The 20822-nt window shown below is 35.2% G+C and overlaps 2 protein-coding genes across 2 annotated transcripts; both read left to right on the forward strand.

Moving 5' to 3' along the window:
- The first annotated feature begins 1331 nt into the window (after positions 1-1331).
- LOC144544187 (protein NRT1/ PTR FAMILY 2.11-like) lies at positions 1332-8901 on the forward strand. The gene is made up of 4 exons (XM_078292606.1): positions 1332-1609; positions 2067-2284; positions 6804-7360; positions 7926-8901. Exons 1-4 carry the CDS (start codon positions 1492-1494, stop codon positions 8827-8829), a joined length of 1797 nt encoding a protein of 598 aa, XP_078148732.1. The 5' UTR covers positions 1332-1491; the 3' UTR covers positions 8830-8901.
- Positions 8902-12964: 4063 nt separating this feature from the next.
- Positions 12965-17929, forward strand: LOC144544442 (protein NRT1/ PTR FAMILY 2.11-like). The gene is made up of 3 exons (XM_078292951.1): positions 12965-13159; positions 15008-15561; positions 16841-17929. The coding sequence occupies exons 1-3, from the start codon at positions 12971-12973 to the stop codon at positions 17742-17744; spliced, it is 1647 nt and encodes a 548-aa protein (XP_078149077.1). The 5' UTR covers positions 12965-12970; the 3' UTR covers positions 17745-17929.
- The last annotated feature ends 2893 nt before the right edge of the window (positions 17930-20822 follow it).

Here is a 20822-nt window from a genome sequence, read left to right on the forward strand (position 1 = left end):
ACACGCATGCCATCCACGAATACAGCACCTTAAAGGAGGCCAATTCAAACAAAGTGTACTCACAACCCTCTTCTAACAGGCCCTCACGGTAGAAGCAAGTGATGAACTTCTGCTATTAAGGGGATACCTAATAGAAGCTGATACTATGAGAGTCAATGGACAAGATGACATCCAATGGAATAGGTCAGAAACAGAAATCTTTACGGTTAGAAGTGCATACAGGGCAATCAAGAACGATCCGCACACATTGACAGATGCTTACAAAATTTGGAAGTTGACAGTACCGCCAAGAATGGAGGTCTTCGGCTGGTTGTTGGTAAACCACAAACTTTTCACTATTGACAACTTGAGAAAAAGAGGGTGACCGATAACAAATATATGTCTCACGTGCAGACGCGAGGCTGAATCGGCTAGGTATATGGTAGAAGAATGTTCTTTTGAAGATGAAATGTACCAACGCATGGATATTGACCCGCAAATGAGACTCCATTCAATTGAGGCAATCACGGGAGGGGATTTCAACAAACAGGCTAGAGGAACACTGACAATTGCAATGTTTGTCATATGAAGAAAAAGATGCTCAAGGACCTTTAGAGAATCCGCAAAAATACCGAGGGACCTATTAGAGGAAGTGGCACAACTTTATCAGAGATGCAATCAACGGCCGGGAGAAGAATGAACCAACTACTGATCTATTAGGAGATTAGGAGATTTTTTAATCTAAACTTATTTCAAGATTTTATTAGCGTGCTTGTTTTTTTCTTTACTCATTTTTACTTGGCATTATTTTTCCTCAGCTCAATTGTTTTGAGTAACTTGTTTTTTCCTTTCTGCACATGCAGTTGCAACTCTTTTGTAACTGCGATTATTAATCAAATATAAACGTAATCCTTATTTTTCCTAAAAAAAAAACAGAATCCATTTAGTACTGAACACTGTGTCAGTCTTCAGAAATTTCAATAGATCGAACTAAAGCATACTAATTAACCTACTACTAGGAGATAAATCAATTCTTCAAACCATATTTCAAATATCTACTATTTACAGGAGATTTTCTATGTGGGTTTTAAACATGCAATCTCTCACATAAAAATTTATTATTTTTATCACTAGACCAAAAATCAGTTCTCCAAAATAATTCAACAACTCTTATATAAGTTTCATGATGAGGATGATCCACCACACGCTTGACCATTTAAACTTGTCACAAATTTTGGCCTCGTTAAAACGATTTGTTATTTTTTTTTTCAAAAGCTGCGCAAAATGGGGAATTTTACACACAAAGTATTATATGAGGTTGCCCCGTAACCGCCAGACGTGAGAAACTTGAGAGAAGTGAAGTATATATAACTCTCCCCACTCTCCCCTTAACCTTCTCCACCACTTTGATCTCTTTCTCACTCCAGCTATACTCTCCCATCTGATCCCCTCCCATTTATAGGTTACAAGCGCTATAACAGACAAAAGGAACAGAGAGAGAGAGAGAGAGAGATGAGTACTAAAGGTTTTCAAAGGACACTAGAGATGGAGAAAGTGGAGGGAGGAGATAGCAAGGCCGCACCAGAATCTGTCAAATATCATGGATGGAAATCGATGCCTTATGTTATAGGTATGAAATATGAACTCATCATCTAATTCAATAACTGCATTATTAATGCTAAGAACTAGTATTAGTTTGATCTAGTGACATAACACAACGTCGTGGGTTCAAAATTGAATATTAAAATTTGGAAGGCTGAAACTCTATCTTCTTAAAAAAAAAAAAAACATTGCATGATTGTTGACATAGTTTACTTTCTCTCTCTAATATATCTATATGCATGTAGCTCTCAGAAAAGACAACTAATGTTTTCATTTGCATGATATAATGGTTTGTTTTTTTTTTTCTAAATGGATAAATGTTCCTTTTTTGGAACTTTCTTGTGTACTCATGAACTCTCCCTTATATTTATTCATGTGGAATTTGTATTTATATAATCTCTGTCGCACTTCATAATTAAACAAAAAAAAAATAAGAAAAGAAATAATATATTTAGTTGATATGATTAATTACTGATCAATTATAGGGAACGAGACTTTCGAGAAGCTTGGGACGCTTGGTACCTTGGCGAACCTGCTGGTGTACCTGACATCGGTATTCCACATAAAGAGCATCACTGCGGTGACGATGGTGAACATCTTCCATGGTACCACAAACATGGCACCGGTTCTCGGTGCTTTTATCAGCGATACCTACTTAGGCCGTTACGCCACCATTGGCTTTGCTTCTTTGGCATCTCTTCTGGTATCTCATTTTTTTCCTTTTCCTTTTTTCTGTTTCAAAAGGTACTTAATTTCAATGAATTTCGGAGTGTAACTGACTGGATATATTTTTTTTTGACCAAAAAAAAACTGACTGGATACTTTTGTTCTTTTGCATTTTGTGTTCCTTATTTGAAGAGAGTTATCTTTTTGAGGGTCTTATGGAAAATATTTTCCTTGATGAATGAACAAATTTTATTTGCTCATAAAAAAAAGTTATGGTCGTACCTGTATTTTTCAAATGTAATCTGTAGAATAAAAGTAAAAATCCGATGATATAGAGAAGCTGAAGATCGAGCTTAATCCGAACAAATGATCATATTAAAATATTAATTATCTAATATTCACGAGAAATCTCCTTCCAAATATAAAATTTGTAAACACCCATGCATAGGTAGAAAATCAAGTGATTTTTTACCATTTTTTTAGATAGGTAGAAAAACACTTGATCTAATAAATTATGCACCATTCAGATATTTGATTTTCTACCTATCTAAAATAATAGTAAAAAAATTTAAAAAAATATAAAATTTGGCCTCCAAACACATATTAATATGGAGAACATTATGAACGGTTCGGATCGACCGTTAGAATTTTGAAAACTCGAATATTAAGCCGTAGCACCGTAGTTCTCTATGCAACCCATAGCACCGTAGCCTTACTCCTATATATTTTATTAAAGATTAGAGATCAAACTACTATGTCACATGTCTAACCCTAACCCGGCCTAAAACAGCAACAATAGTAAAGCAATTTGGCTTTTTCTCCGTCGACATAATATTATTACTAAATGATGTATGTGCATGGTAGTGTGGTACCCCAAAAATGCCGATTTTTTTAAAAATACCCATTTAATAAATAAATTAAATTAAAATATCCAAGTTTCAACAAAATTTATAAAAATACCCCAACCGCGGATTTTATCCGCGCTCCGGAATTTTTATTCCGGGGCGCGGATAAAATTCGCGCCCCGAAAAAAAAAAAAAAAAAAAAAAAATATTTTTTTGATCCCGAGCGCGGATAATATCCGCGGGCCGAATTTTAAAATTTTTTTTTTTTTTTTTTTTTTTTTTTTTTTTTAAGAGTCTGGAGAAAAAAAAATTATTTTTTTGGTCCAACTTTGTACCTCTGGTTAACATATCAAAACACCTTCAAAAATCATGAAAATTTACCGACATGCATTCTTGACTTCATAGAATAAGACTGTAAATTTTCATACAAAATCTCAAAACAGATCGTGAGATATCGGCTCTCAAAAATTGCCCGAACTGCTGAAGGAGTGCTTCTGACCCCAACTTTGCACCTCTGATTAACATACCAAAACACCTTCAAAAATTATGAAAATTTACCGACATGCATTCTTGACTTCATAGAATAAGACTGTAAAGTTTCATACAAAATCTCAAAACAGATCGTGAGATATCGGCTCTCAAATATTGCCCGAACTGCTGAAGGAGTGCTTCTGACCCCAACTTTGCACCTCTGATTAACATACCAAAACACCTTCAAAAATCATGAAAATTTACCGACATGCATTTTTGACTTCATAGAATAAGACTGTAAAGTTTCATACAAAATCTCAAAACAGATCGTGAGATATCGGCTCTCAAAAATTGCCCGAAGATGTAACGGTGCTTTGATGTAACGGTGCTTTGATATTTTGTATGTAACGGCTCTCAAAAACTTTGAGATTTTGTATGAAACTTTACAGTCTTATTCTATGAAGTCAAGAATGCATGTCGGTAAATTTTCATGATTTTTGAAGGTGTTTTGGTATGTTAATCAGAGGTGCAAAGTTGGGGTCAGAAGCACTCCTTCAGCAGTTCGGGCAATTTTTGAGAGCCGATATCTCACGATCTGTTTTGAGATTTTGTATGAAACTTTACAGTCTTATTCTATGAAGTCAAGAATGCATGTCGGTAAATTTTCATGATTTTTGAAGGTGTTTTGATATGTTAACCAGAGGTACAAACTTGGACCAAAAAAATAATTTTTTTTTCTCCAGACTCTAAAAAAAAAAAAAATAATAAAAAAAAAAAAAAAAAATTATTTTAAAATTCGGCCCGCGGATATTATCCGCGCTCGGGACCAAAAAAAAATTTTTTTTTTTTTTTTTTTTTTTTTCGGGGCGCGAATTTTATCCGCGCCCCGGAATAAAAATTCCGGAGCGCGGATAAAATCCGCGGTTGGGGTATTTTTATAAATTTTGTTGAAACTTGGATATTTTAATTTAATTTATTTATTAAATGGGTATTTTTAAAAAAATCGGCCAAAAATGATATACGCATCAAATTCAGACATGACCTGTAACATGCATGTGCGACGTCAATGTCAAACAATAATTAAGAATATTCAAGAGACGTTATATTTGACACTGTGGGACACCTTTGATAAGGTATATGGATCACGGAATTAAATGTACTTTAACAATGATTGACTAGTAGAGTAGTTGGTTGGTTCATTATAATCGGCAGCTATAGTACTTTTTTGTTTTATTCATGAACACCAGACTAGTGGTTTGCTAACGGGTTACCCGTGACCCGTTCCGGGTAACCCGTTAGGGGTAACGGGTAGGGCGGGTAGACGGGTAGGACGGGTACGGGTACAACCCGCAACGGGTAGACGGGTAGTTTTCCCAAAACCTCTACCCTACCCGTTTATTACCCGTACCCGTTGCGGGTTGACGGGTACGGGTACCCCGGGTACGGGCGGGTTTTTTTTTTTTTTTTTTTTCTTTTCTGTTTTTTTCTGAATTTTTATGCTTTGAGATTCGTGCCAAGTTAAAGGACATGGATGGATGGAGTTTAGATATAGGGGTCCGTTTTGAGATTCATGCCAAATTAAAATTGATGCCTCAGATCTCATTCTACTAAGTCAGGTATTGCACTGGATCTGAATTCTATAGGGGTGCCGCCAAAAAAATTTTGAAATTCAAATTTTGTAACGGGTACGGGTAGACGGGTACGGGTAGGCGGGTATAGGGGTACGGGTAGGCGGGTACGGGTTGGCGGGTAGACGGGTACGGGTACAATGGGTTTTTTTCAAAATAGGGGTGTCCGGTCCGTTTATTACCCGTACCCGTCTACCCGTCTACCCGTCTGTACCCGGGCAACGGGTACGGGTACCACGGGTAACGGGTACGGGTCGGGCAAAACGGGCTCAACCCGTTAGGGGTTTAGCAAACCTCTAACACCAGACAATCTGAATAGCAAGGAACATATTAAATAAGATACTACATTTTTGGAATTCATCTTTTTTTTAATTGTTTCAAAAATTGTTGGAATATAGCCTATATCATATCCTGGGTAGCGAAATAGATATTTGTTTGTACCATTATATATTGCGAATGAGATCACGTTCCTCTGGGTGCAGGAATTTCCTATCCCTTCAGTCACTGTCGGGTGGGACCGGTCACTGTTAAATGGGGCCGGTCACTTTTAATTTTTGAACTGAAGGTCTACCAACAGTGACTCTGGGGGCAGGAATTTCCTGCCCCCAGGGAGGCAGAGGATTCGGTCTCTTATATATTCCTCTCTCAGAAAGATGGGGGGTTGAACACTAAGGGTATGTTTGGATATGTTAAGAATAGAGGCTATTTTAGAATAGCAGCTATTCGAAATAGCAATGTGCATTCAAACAACATTTTTACTATTCGAAATAGTTAGAATAGCTACTATTCTCTATTCCTTGTAAATGTTGGAATAACTACTATTCGAAAATGTGAAGAGAGGGAAAAATTATTATTTCTCGGATTTTCTTCAACAAAGTCCCACCCGACAGTGACTGAAGCAAAGCAAAAGGGAAAAATTATTATTTCTCGGATTTTCTTCACTACTTTATGTTATCTCCACATTGCGACAATTTGTTTAAGATTCCACTTGTCTATATTTCCTCTTAATTAGCATCTTGTTAACACTATTATTTATCAGTTACAACTATTCACTATTTCAAATGTACAATCCAAACAACATTTTTACTAATTCGAATAGCACAATTTTCACACTATTCTAAAAATTATTATTTTTTCTCTATTCTTATTTACTATTTTCAAATTTTGCTATTCTAGCTCTCATGCAAACGTACCCTGAGTAATAATTGTGTAAAGATTCTTGGAATCTTTGCATTATTATGGCCCATGCCAACTTGTTCATTATGCAACTGATAATTAAGAAAGGGAAATAATTCCAAAATTTCAGAGATCCAACTACCGGATAAAGATATTCTTCGAACATAGTATCTAAGCCTTAATTAAGCAACCCTGAATTGATGTATCAAAAATTAACATGATGGTATATGTAGTTATGTTATGTACACTTCATTGTCAGGTTAATAATATAAAAAATTACCACTGTACCAAGTGCATAATCAAACGCATGATCAATTTCATATTTTCAATGCACGATAATTTTTTCTCTGCATTCATTTATTTTCTTTTTTTTTATTGATGATATGATAAATTTCCCCATAAAAATCTCATTATAATTAATTTTCTTACTTAATAGGGGATGATGCTTCTGACCTTGACCGCGGCAATCCCGGCACTTCACCCGCCACCCTGCAAAGGAAGCCAACAAGAATGCAAGGGTCCCACACTTTCCCAGCTCTCCGTTCTCATCTCAGCATTCTTTCTATTCACCATCGGAGCCGGTGGCATCCGCCCTTGCAACCTGGCCTTTGGTGCTGATCAATTCAACCCAAATACTGAATCAGGCCGAAAAGACATTGCCAGTTTCTTCAACTGGTACTACTGCACCTTCACAGTTGCCATGATGATTTCCTCGACATTCATAATCTATGTGCAGAGTAATATAAGCTGGACCCTCGGCCTCGCCATCCCGGCCGTGTTGATGCTCTTCTCATGCATTGCTTTCTTCATCGGCACAAAATTATATGTGAGAGTGAAGCCTGAGGGAAGCCCGTTCACCAGTTTTGCACAAGTGGTTGTGGCAGCTTTCAAGAAAAGACGGGTGAACTTGCCGGAGTTGCCGGAGAAGGAACTGTTTGATCCACCCCTAAACAGCAGCCTTGTAACCAAACTTCCACACACTGATCAATTCAAGTTAGTTTTTTATCTTTTCAATTGCCTGACCAAAATGATTATTAGTTGAATAAAATTTTGGGGACTTGATACGAGAAGAGCTTATCTGACATATTTTCTGAACTGTCCATTTATTAATATATAGGTGGCTTTTCAGGCTATGCTTTGAAAAGTACACACTATTATTTTTCAATATGTTTTGTACTTAGGCCCAATAAGATACAACACCTGGCCTATCTTTAGCCCAGTTATCCATCTCACCAAACAAACTAGCATTTAATTAGACTGAGATATGTGGCCTGGTCTCTTGTTTTCTCATCCCTTGGAGTCAACCTAATGTCCTAATTGATTAATTTCAAAATAAATAGACAACTAAAACAAAACAGTACAATCGTTTAATCAAAATAATCTAAGATATAGATAAAATTGATCAAATTTTAGCTGTATTACAACTTTGGAGAACTTAAAATAAACAAAACTAGTGATCTTTGCAATTAATATTAGATACTATATGAATACTCACTGGATAATTTCTGACCTCTTCAAATACTTTGATGTTTAATCTTTTTTATTTATATTGTAACAGGGTCCTTGACAAGGCAGCAGCCATTACTTCAAAAGATGAAATAAAATCTAACAGTGAAGGGGCGGATCCATGGAGGCTGTGCACCTTGCAACAAGTCGAAGAGGTGAAATGCTTTGTTCGCATTATCCCGGTTTGGACATGTGGTGTAATGTTCTTTATTACACTCTCACAACAACAAAGCTATGTTGTTTACCAAGCTCTCCAAATGGACCGCCGACTCAGAAAAAGCAGTTTCGAAATCCCGGCTGGATCATTTGTGGTATTCAACATGCTTGCCTTGACACTTTGGATCCCAATCTATGACCGTCTGATTGTACCACAGTTAAGAAAAATCACAAAGTGTCCAGGCGGGATAACCATGCTACAAAGGATTGGTATCGGTCTTGTAATTTCGATCGTGGGAACAGTTGTGTCAGCAATTGTTGAGAAGCACAGAAGAGATATAGCTTTGCATAAGCCGACAGTAGGAAATACATCGACCGGTGAGGCTGTCTCTTCTATGTCTAGCCTCTGGTTGCTCCCTCAGCTAATTCTGTTCGGCCTTTCTGAAGGTTTTGCAATCATTGGCCAAAATGAGTTTTACTACCAGCAATTCCCAGAGAATATGAGGAGCATTGCCGGTGCGATGCTTTTCTTGGGAATGGCTATTTCAAGTTATGCAAGCGGCATTTTGGTGACAATCGTTCATAAAGTGACCGGACGAAACGGGAGAAAAAACTGGTTGGCGCAGGATCTAAATGAGGCGAGGCTGGATTTGTTTTATATGATAATTGCTGGAGCTGCAGTGCTAAATTTTGTATATTTCATCGTCTGTGCGAAGTGGTACCGGGTGAAGGGCACAGCAAATGGTGCCAAACCGATGGTTGTTTCAGAGAGAAAGGAGGAGAAGTCCTTGTCTGTCTGAATTAGTAAATCATAAATCTATAGGTGACAATAAAATCCAAATTAGATGTTGGGCTTTAGGTTGTTGTAGTTTGCTCTATTTAAAAATATACATTTGTAGGTTGCTGTAGTTTGCTCTCTTTAAAAATATACATTTGTAGAAATGAGGAGAATCAGTTTATTATTTATTATGACCAATTTCTGATATCAGCAAGAATCTTAAGTGTAGTTTAGGAAATAGCCTTTGATTTTCAGTTCTATTTTAAAACTACTCGATAAATTAATTTGAATTCATTTGCATACAGATACTGACACAAATCTGTTTGTAGCATAAATGGTGCTGGTGCAGGGAAGGCAGAGATCTGAGACATGAAACGAAATGCTTGCAATTTCCTACTTAAAATAAATAAATGAACAAATAACTGTCAATCTATATGTTACACATAGTTATACGTAATGTTATACAAAAACAACTGAGAAAATTAAATCCCCTGAACAAACAAATTAAGCATTAATCCAGCGACAAACAAACACCGATAAAGAATGATTCAATTAAGGAAAACTAAAGTGGGTGACAAAAGAGGTTTGACCTGAGTTTGGCAGAATGCACCCTCAATTTTCGGAAGGAAAGGCATGCTCAGTTATCACAAAAGTAAATATTGAAGCAAAGGATCCTAAGAGAGAGGTATAGAGATATTAAATCTGAAGCAGCAGTGAGACAAAATAATTACATACATTTCCATGTTGTCTTCTTTATTAAATTGACATATAAAGGAAAGGGGTCTGGCCAGATGAAGAGAGGGAGACCTTTACAGCATGCTCCAGAGCGTAGTATATAAAGGAAAGGAAAGGAAAGGAAGGAGAGTCGGAGAGGACAGCCTAAAATTTTCACCTTGTAGTGTTCTCTGCATTCTAATTTGGGATGAGAAAATTATTGAATTTATACAACAATTTCATATTCATTCCCTTTTCTTTCCATCCTCTCTCTTTCTGATTTTATTGTCCTGGAGCAGATAATTGAGTGCGGTCAGAGTCAATCTGAGTTCATATCCTCTGAGGTAGCCCATTATTTTTGTTTAAATCCCGACCGTCCGATAAAAATTTAAACCAATCCAGTCCAAGATAGAATGCACGGCTTCTTTAATATTTATGCAGATTCTATTCAGACGGTCCGGATCTAAACAGAAATATTCTGTTACCTTTAGGTGATTCTTCCCTTTTCCTTGCACCACTCAACCCCTTGTAGAGCGAGTCCGCTTCTCCCAGGAGCCTGCAATTTCCTAAGGATTCTGTTTTGAGATTCGTGCCATGTTAAAAGAACAATCTGGATTTATCACTTGCATTGCACCTCAGTTACCTGAGGTGATACGGATTCCTGTAGTCTGCAGAGCACCACTGTATTTCTAAGTGTCTAACCCAACAGGAGAATAAGGGGCTTGGGCCCGCTAGCCTGTGAATTGGATTCAGATCAAAAGCCCAGTACAGACAGTATCCTTAGCGTATGGATTTTAATTCGGATCAACAGCCCAGTGAAAGACAGTATCCTAACTTGGTGATTTTAAACTTCATGAAATTGCGACAAGATCTAACAGATGTTTTTCCTTAAAAAAAAAAATAATAATAATTTAACAGATGTGAAACCGTGGGCTACAGTTTATATAATTTTTTCTACATGGGATGGGAAACAAATATATATTTTGGGGAAGAATCATCCATTATCCATCCTGTAGTAGCCAATTCAGGACTAGTATGAAAGAAACACGCAAATTAGTGCACTAAAAAACATTTCTATACGAACATTTGACGTGACAATTACAATTTTAATAACAATTATCTATATGGTTATCAATTTAGCAACTATATTAATAATATTACTAAAAGTGTCACATTATATTACAACTAATTTTTAATTGACAATTATAAATATATAAGAGTTAGAATTGTACAGTTACTAATATAATTGAAATTAAAATTATTTGAAGAGATAAACATAATATTAAATTTATTGAGGAATAATTACTAAAATTACTAATGTGATAAAAAAAACATCTTATTTGCAAAAATAATTTTTATATATGCTTGTGACCATACGAAGGTACCAGATGCATTTGGTCTGTATTTTGGGTATAATGTTGGAATTTTGTTTTTTTTTTTGGGATAATTAATTGTCGGTATTTTTTTCTTAGAAAGTCATAACGATATAATGGTTACAAAGTTATCCAAAATTTAATGCCTGTCTATAATGTTTTCTACTCATTAAATCAAGCGAAGTATGTCCGATGTCCATCGAATTCAATTTGAGTTTGATGAGCAGCTCTTTTGTTCAATCCGCTTCAAGATGTGTTTGCATCTTTTTAATATCCGTGTGTCTGCTTTAATATTCATGCGAATCAAGTACGCACGTATTTTGAAGTAAAATCGGACTGAAATACTGTTATTAAATTTGGATTTGAGTCTGATCACCATCAAATCTACTATTTTCCCCTCATTAAAAGATCCAACCATATGTTGGGTCCATTTAGTACAATACTACACTATATTACATTTATTTGTCTAATACATCTCTAATTCATTTATGGTGACACACTATATTTTTACAAGTTATTTTTGCAATTTCAAAATTCAAATAGTCGATCCGAACCACTCAACGTGATGTCCATACTAAAATGTTCTTAGAAACCAAATTTTACATTTTTTTTTTTTGCAAATTTATTACTATTTATTTAGAATTTTTTAAAATTGTTGTTTTTCAATGATCAAAAATTGCCTGAAAACAACAATTTTGTATACATCTTAATAAATACTAAAAAAATTCCCAAAAATATAAAATTTGGTCTCCAAGCACAATATTTTAATATGGAGATTATGTTGAACGGTTCGGATCGTCTGTTTGGATTTTAAAATTGCAAAAATGACTTATACAAATATGTTGTCAAGATGTGTCACTATAAAATGGTGTAATTGATCCCTCTTTTTTATAAATAAAGATACTGTTGGATTAATCTTATTAGCAGTGCGCTCAACTAATATATCTTTCTTGACACCGAGAAAAATGTTTAAATTGCAGAGAAGTTTGGAATTGTACAATGTTTTGGTCGGAGGTATAAATGCACGTTTACTAATTTTAGTAACTGCCTTAGGTGAAAAAACAATTATACCCTCATACTTGTATTGTATTCTTGGAAATACACACAAATTAACGGAAATACATCTGCTACGATTCCAAGGAATCGTAGGAACCTGCTTTTCCAAATCCAACCAATCATTTATTTAGATATTCGTGTATGAAAATCAACTGTTTTTGAGATTCGTGCATTCTAAATATTAATGGTTAGATTTGAAAAAAGAGGGTCCTACAATTCTATCGTAGCAGACATATTTCCCAAATTAACACATAAACATCCTCCTCTCCCGCCTTTGTCCCTTTCCCTTTCCTCCGTCAACACTCTTTAGAAAGCACTAACAGGGAGAGAAAATTAGATAAAATATTCATAAGAAAGTGATGGAGAAATTGGAGGGAGGAGAGAACAACAACGCACCCGAATCCGTCAAGTACCCGGGATGGAAGGCCATGCCATATGTTATAGGTATGAAACTCATCCTCCATATATACAGCTTCATATAATTTTATTGATCTGTTTTTCTTCGTCGTTTACATGTTTTTTTTATTTCTATTTATTTCATGGAACGACAATTTGCGACAATTGCACAAGATGTTACCGGCCTAATCAATCTAAATTAATTTGTAACTCGTTACATTTGGTTTGTATTGTCCAATTTTTATTATGCTTTGAATTACTGTGTATTTGGAACTAATCTCATGTTTTTCTAAACCTTTTATACTTTATTTTTCAGAATTAAGACAACCATTATTTAGTATTTACTTCACACAATGACGCACATATACATAATACACACAGTTGATATGATTGACTACTGCTAGTGGCAGAGCTAGAGTCATGAAACAGTGGTGTCAACTGTCAACTGTCAAATGTATAGTAAATTAGAGATGCTCAGCAAATTCTATCAAAAAATTACACAAATCGAAACAGAATTTTAAAATTTGAGTGGCATCAATTGATCCCGCGCACTCAGCTCCATCTCCGGTCACTGGTAACTTCTTATCAATTGAAGGGAATGAGACGTTTGAGAAGCTCGGGACGATGGGTACGATGACAAACCAGCTCGTATACCTTACTAGCGTTTTCCACATGAAGAGCGTCACTGCAGCAACACTGATGAACATCTTCGGTGGCACGTCAAGCTTGGCACCGCTTCTCGGCGCTTTTATCAGCGATAACTACATCGGCCGCTACACCACCCTCGGGTTCGCTTCCGTGGCTTCTTTACTGGTAAAATCTCATTCTCTTCCTTTTCACCAATTCATTATATAAATTTTACTGTTTTGAATGCCTACATTCTTTAATTGTGTGTCTATATTTTTTTTAGAAAAAAGGCCATAAAATACTCCATTTGATTGCTGACAACTTGAGTACAAATTTATTGTGTCATCATCAAAATCTTTCTTTTCCTCTTTGGTAACATCCATCTGAAGTGTGTCTTGTCAAAATATCTACAAATCTCTATTTTGAAGAGAGTTTTGTAGTGAAGGTTTAATCTTTGGTTTGGTTAAAAGTTACATACCTACACCAAACTTAAAACTTATATACTAAAATGCCTTTAACAACTTTTTTTAGCCAATTGACCTAACATAGATACATCTACTATTACTACTAAAGTGCTGTGAACATAAATTCGCTAACATGCCAATTGACCTAAACTATACTATATATAGTGTAAGTACAAATTCTACACTCTTGATCTCCTTTATATGTTTAACATATATATGTTTTAGTAAATGTGTAATTTTAAAAACAAGATACTTTTTAAAGAAATTTTTGGGTAGACAATAAGGGTCTAGCCCTGATCATTTCATTAACCTCAATTAATTGGTTACATTTTGTAGGGTTTCTGAGTAGAAACCCTAGGATTTTTTAAAGAATTTTGTAAACTCTAAAAGTATTTATCATTTATAATATAATTAAACAGATCAGATGCTTAGAGGTGATATGATTAGGAATTTGTAAACTCTAAAAGTATTTATCATTTATAATATAATTAAACAGATCAGATGCTTAGAGGTGATATGATTAGGAATTTGTAAACTCTAAAAAGTATTTATCATTTATAATATAATTAATACATAAGGGATTGGTACCTACATTTAATTTAAACTATATGACTAATGCATACACTGAATAGGTTTAGGATGTATACAAGTATATACATTCAATTTGAACAATATATATGCTGCTAATGATTTCCTGTAAACAGCCAAACAAAAGGCTAAGTTTTGGATTAATATTGTTTCCTGATTGAACAAATATTTTGACCTTTTGGATAAGATGGAGAACCTATGTCATTTGCTGTGGAGATAAGACCCAAATTAAATACCAAATGCATGAATCCATGTTGGTGCTCATTATTGCTTCCAAAAGGAGAAAGAAAATAATATTAATTAATTAATAGCACGTTCACAAATTATAAAGAGTTATATACTTTTCATTATTTGATCTTCTGATTATTTTCACAACTAAGTATAATATTTTTAAACTGCAGAGATCCAGTCACAAAGTAATTTCCAATTCCTGCAAATAATTAAGAAATACAACCTTCCAAAGTCTTCAAGACTTCAACTGAATACTAAAACGGGGCCTGAGTCTTTTCCATAACTGGAAAATAAATAAAGAAAAAGGTTCCCCCAAATATATATATATAGATGAAGAATTTAAACCTAATTATTAATCCTTAAATTACACTAGAAATTAATATAACATTTAACCTTAAAAAAAAGTTAACATAACAGAACTGCCATGTGCACACTTTGAATTTGTATCCCCCGTACCTGAGGTGCAATAAATAAATCCGGAACATTCATTTAACCTGGCGCGAATCTCAAAAATATTTTCCATAGGCACCGAATTGAGTTTGATCCGACTGGAATTAATCCGGGCCGTCCATTTTTATTGTACCCCTCCAGGTATGGACACGCAGTCGCACACTTTACTGTCAGCCCCTTTCTGATCTCTGCAGCAATTTCTCTTTCATTATATGATAAATTTTTCAGATAAAACTACTCATTTGAATTTTGCATATTTCATGCACACTAATTGACACATTTGTGCATATTCTAACTGAAGGGGATGATCCTTCTGACCTTGACCGCTGCAATCCCGAAGCTGCACCCACACCCCTGCGAAGAAAATCAACAATGCGATGGTCCCACACTTCCTCAGCTCTCCGTTCTCATCTCGGCATTCTTTCTACTCACCATCGGGGCCGGCGGCATCCGCCCTTGCAACCTGGCATTCGGCGCCGACCAATTTGACCCAAGGACAGAGTCAGGACGCAGGGGCATCGACAGCTTCTTCAACTGGTACTACTGCACCTTCACGTTCGCTGTGATGGTTTCCTCGACAGTTATTGTCTACGTGCAGACCGACGTAAGCTGGGCACTTGGGCTTGCCATCCCTGCAGTGCTGATGCTCCTGTCGTGCATTGCCTTCTTCATCGGCACAAAATTGTACGTGAAAGTGAAGCCTGAGGGAAGCCCATTCACCGCCTTTGCACAAGTGCTTGTGGCAGCATTCAAGAAGCGTCGAGTCGAGATACCGGAGTTTCCGCACAAGGAATTGTTTGACCCTCCCCATCAGAGCAGCCTTGTGACTAAAGCTCAACACACCAACCAATTCAAGTAAAATCCTCTTTTCCATTTTATTTTCTTTTATTTTCTTCTCTTTTTGTTTGACACTTGTGTGATATATACATGATAATATGATATATCACTATATCAGGTTCCAACTTAACACGACTACAAGGCCATATGTTGAACAACAAATTTTAAATTTCCGGTGCTTCAAATGGGCCAATTTATTATTTTACAAAAAATGAGCCCGTTTGATTATAAGGTGTTGGGTTAAATTAGGCTTAAATTAAGAGGGTTCCATTAGAAACAAAATTTTGTTTTGTTGGGCTAGTACCAACTCTCAATTTTAGTCAATTATTATTTGTTACACTTTCTAATATTATTTCCTTATTGGCACTTCGCCTTTTTAGATGATATAATCGCCTGTCACATCAGTAAAATTTGACACTAGCTTCAATTTGACACATTATTCACCCAAAATTTCCACTATCTCTCCTGATATTTCTCCAAGTTTCTGTGATAAATTAATTGAAGCTAAGTAAATATATGGTATCAAGCCGGTCACATCACCACTACTAATTAAACCATATAGAATAATATTAACAATATAACTAATCTAGGCTCTCATCCTTTGGAGGTAACCCCCCATTATGTAATTCTAAAAAAACAATTAAAATCTTAAACTCATTGCCACTTTTGATAGTCCAAAAATATCTAATGTTGCTTGTGAAGATGGTATTTAGCTTTTTCTTCTTTTGGAGAGTGATAATTTGGCACCAACACCTACTTTTAAGAGTTGATGATTAGTGTGCTTCTAACAACTTAATCCACTTGAGATTGTTGGGTTAGAAGCAAACCCCCTTTTGCTTTGCTTCTGTTTGGAGCCATTGTTTGTATAGTAATTGAGAATAACCTAACAACCAGAAATTGTATGATAGAGACTTTTATATCAAGTCAATACCAAACACATATGCATGGTTTTATTCAGTATAGCAGCTGTTTGTTGTTAATTAGCTTTTTCTTTTGGTTGGATCTTACTGTTTGAGGTCAAATTCATCAATTTATTCAAGTATAAAAAAATAATGAGCCAATCATTTTTTATTAAAATAATGCATAATTATTCAATTTGATCTGCTGCATTCCAAATTAACTTTGAATTAACACAATGTACACACTTTTGGAGAATACTAATTATTGTTACAAACATACACAACATGCCAATGTTTTAGACAATTAATCCTGTACAAAAGAAATTACATGCACTGAAATTTGTATGTGGCTCTAAAACTTTCTAACTTAAATGTTTTTCATTCATTTTGTGTAACAGGTCTCTTGACAAGGCTGCAGTTGTTACTTTAAAAGACGAAATCAAATCGAATGGCCAAGCGGCAGATCCATGGAGGCTCTGCACCGTGCAACAAGTTGAGGTGGTGAAGTGTGTCATTCGCATGATCCCGATTTGGACAACTTGTGTCCTGTTCTATATTCCACTCATACAACACAGCACCTTTACTGTCTACCAAGCGCTCCAAATGGACCGCAAACTCGGCAAACGCGACTTTCAAATCCCAGCTGGATCATTTGTAGTGTTCAACATGCTTACACTGACAATCTGGATCCCAATTTATGATCGTGTGATTGTACCGCAGTTGAGAAAAATCACAAAGCACAAAGGCGGTATAACCATGCTACAGAGAATGGGTATCGGGATTGGTATTTCAATCTTAGGCATGGTAGTCTCAGCACTGGTTGAGCGACGTAGAAGAGAGATAGCGTTGCATAAGCATACACGAGGAATTGCATCAGGTGGCGGGGAAATCTCTTCTATGTCTAGCCTCTGGTTGATCCCGCAGCTAGCGCTATTCGGCCTTTGCGAAGCCTTTAACATGATCGGTCAGACCGAGTTTTTCTACCACCAGTTCCCAGAGAATATGAGGAGTGTTGGTATGGCAGTGTTTTCTTTGGCCCAAGCTATTCCGAATTACGCCAGTGGTGCATTGGTGTCGATTGTTCATAAAGTGACGGGTCAAAACGGGAGCAAGAACTGGCTAGCGCAAGATCTCAATGAGGCAAGGTTGGATTTGTTTTACGCGATGATTGCTGGAATTGCAGCACTTAATTTAATATATTTCATTGTATGTGCCCAGTGGTACCAATTCAACAGCACGGCGAACGGTACTGAACCGGAGGTTGTTTCAGAGGGAGAAGAAGAGAAGACCCTCTATCAGTAAATTTATGAATGCATGTGTGAAAAATTAAAAATACTGTAATCCAAATCAGCTGTTGGGTTTTTAAAATTTAGGTGTTGGTATAATTTGCTATGTTTACATTACAAGAGTAAAAAGATATCTGGTAATCAAGCAGCATTATAGTGTGACATTGTAGAATACAGTAGAAATTTAACATATATGTCCTGTTATCATGATATTAATAAGAAAATCTATTATTATTTTCAATGCCAGCTCTGATTTAAGTTCCATTAAAAAAAAAAGTTCCCCAATTCCACCTGTAGTGGGCCGTGTTGGGCCTGAACATACTCAATGACTTACCACTATCACCATTAGTCTGGATCCTCTGATTTAATATTTTTTTAATTTTGGGTTGGACAGAGAAAACGGATCTAATTAAAATTTACGTAACAACTTTAATAAAAAATTAATAGCTTTAAAATTCGTGCTAATTTGTGACGATCGGTTCAGATTTAAACTAGATCTTTTAGTTACCTTAAAAAATACCCACCACTACAAGTCTACAATCATCACCACCCCCATCATCATTATCATTATTGTGACTATTGTGATTATTATTATTAACCTGGAAAGCTGAATAGCAAATTATTGCTCTGATCTACACTGCATTTACTTGAGTAATAATCTAAGAGTGAGTCTATGGTACTATGCATATTACGATTTGTTACTGTGCTACGGCTCTATATTCGAGTTTTCAAATCCTAACAGTCGATCCGAACCGTTCATCTTGTTCTCCATATTAATATGTGTTTGGAGACCAAATTTTACATTTTTTGAAATTTTTTTACTATTTTTTTAGATTTATTGAAAATCACTGTTTTTGGATGGTCCAGAATTTTCAGATCAAGTGATTTTCTAAATATCTAAAAAAAATAGTAAAATTTTTCAAAAAATGTAAAATTTGGTCGCCAAACACATATTAATATGGAGACCAAGATGAACGGTTCGGATCGACCGTTAGGTTTTGAAAACTTAAATATAGAGCCGTAACACGGTAACAACCCGTGATATGCATAGTACCATAGACTCACTCATAATCTAATCTCATTATTCCAGGACTAACGACTAGTTAGCATGATACTACTGACATTAAACAACATCATAATTCTTCCTGGATTTAATGACTTCTTTGAGGATTTTATGGAATTGAGATTTCTTATCAAAGTGTAGAGCTGGTTCAGAACAGACAGAAAAATCTAACTGCAAAATAATATGTAAATTCAAGTAATGACAATCGTGACCAGTTTCTACTCCTTGAAACACGTCAAATTCAAGTAGGTAATCCGAGGACAGATCTTATGTGGCAATCCACTGTGCACTGTTGGTACAACGAGTTGGTCAGTAGTTTGACTAGTTTCTCTTAAATGGATCGACCTTGTTGCATACAATCATGGGCGGAGCCATATCTTCAGACTATGGATTAAGCATATAAAAATTTTATGCTATGAATGGAATCAATTTGACAGTTCTATAATATTTTCTGCTAAACTATATAAAAATTTACCAATAAATACATTTTTTTTAAATAAATGGGTGATTAATTGACTCTTATTTACAGTGTATGCCTCTGCCTTTGCATATACATGATTCTTCTTCATGTGAAAAGAAAGGAATTGTTTTGAAAATTATTTATTTATTTTGATAATTTGGACAGTCATTTCAAAGTAATGATACTACAATATTAATTTCAAAGCTAAGTTGTATTGAATTTGATAATTTTGATAATTATAACAAATAAACGTTGCCTATAACTTCTGCAATTATTTATTTTGACAAACTTGACGGTTTTCAAATTGATTGTAATTTGGAATTAATGATTTTTGATACATCACCAAATGATACAAGAATGCATGATTTTCTTACTTTTAAATTTATTTTCCAATTTTAATCTTACTTAAATTGATTGAGAAAATATTATCTAAATTGTCAAGTTATTATCAAGTTACCTCTCCCCTATATTTAATTTTATATCAGTCGTGAAAAAGGATTTTATGTTCACATCAATCATAGTTTGGACATGCAATTTGGTTTTCATACCAAATAACTCAAAAATATACCTTCAAAAAAAATCAGAGAACTTGTATCTAAATTTCTTTTGATCTACGGTCACAAAAATTGTCTCACCACACAGAAAGGCCACATATATATGGTTTCGTCATATTTTAATTTAAATAGACATACTAGAGACTTTTTTTAGAAATAACATAGAAGGGACATAATACGATGTCCCATCATGATTAGTTTAATTTCCACATTGACAATGATTCAAACAGTTGTCATATGCAGACTGTAGTGTACATATTCTTGTTAATTTCTCTTTTTCACATGTCAATTTCCTTTCTTTTCTTTTCTTTTCTTTTCAATGTAGACCTACCATTTATCGTTAAGTAATACATCTTTGAGCAATTTGAGGACAGGAACAAAAGATGGGACCTATGACATATGCATGTGCAAACATACAATATTGTCAACCTACTTAAAATTAAACATTAAAAAATGAAATAATCAGTGTGAATTCCCATGTTCTAAGTTTGTTCAATAGTTAATTGTATCCTTGCAAAATCAAAATATTGCATTCAGATAGGCCGAAATTTTTAAATGTACCATACCCTCAAAAAAAAAGATAAACCAAACCACCACGGTTTTTGAAAAATTCGAATTTTGACACGGCCGCATCTCCAAGGTGTAGCCACCCTTTTTTTTTGTTTAGATTGAACTGTCACACGAGAAGGAGACAAAAAAAAAAAAAAAAAAAGGCCGCATCCACTAGATACGGCTCGCATAAAAGTGGCCGCATCTAGGCGATGCTGCCGTGTCAAAATTCGAAATTTTTAGAAACTGTGGTGGTTTGGTTTATCTTTTTTGAGGTTATTGTATATTTAAAATTTTCGGTCAAATAGGAGAAACTAATATTATGCTCCCACTGAGCACCGACAAATAGCTGGGGTACTTTTGAAATATGAAATGAATTGGTGTGGATAGTTCAAGCACTAGTGCACTACAATATCATTTCACAATGAACTGTAAATTTTAATTGTAAAGGGGCTGAAATTTGAATAT

The sequence above is a fragment of the Carex rostrata genome, chromosome 26, assembly GCF_964058835.1.
Source record: "Carex rostrata chromosome 26, lpCarRost1.2, whole genome shotgun sequence".
In the NCBI taxonomy this organism is placed as follows: domain Eukaryota; kingdom Viridiplantae; phylum Streptophyta; class Magnoliopsida; order Poales; family Cyperaceae; genus Carex; species Carex rostrata.

Bases quoted from the DNA above. Each gene is read 5' to 3' on its own strand.
- LOC144544187 (XM_078292606.1), top strand. From the start codon at position 1,492: ATGAGTACTAAAGGTTTTCAAAGGACACTAGAGATGGAGAAAGTGGAG. The intron at 1,610-2,066 runs GTATGAAATATG...GATCAATTATAG, and splicing joins ATCGATGCCTTATGTTATAG to GGAACGAGACTTTCGAGAAG. The intron at 2,285-6,803 runs GTATCTCATTTT...CTTACTTAATAG, and splicing joins CTTCTTTGGCATCTCTTCTG to GGGATGATGCTTCTGACCTT.
- LOC144544442 (XM_078292951.1), top strand. From the start codon at position 12,971: ATGGGTACGATGACAAACCAGCTCGTATACCTTACTAGCGTTTTCCAC. The intron at 13,160-15,007 runs GTAAAATCTCAT...TTCTAACTGAAG, and splicing joins CTTCCGTGGCTTCTTTACTG to GGGATGATCCTTCTGACCTT. The intron at 15,562-16,840 runs GTAAAATCCTCT...TTTGTGTAACAG, and splicing joins CAACACACCAACCAATTCAA to GTCTCTTGACAAGGCTGCAG.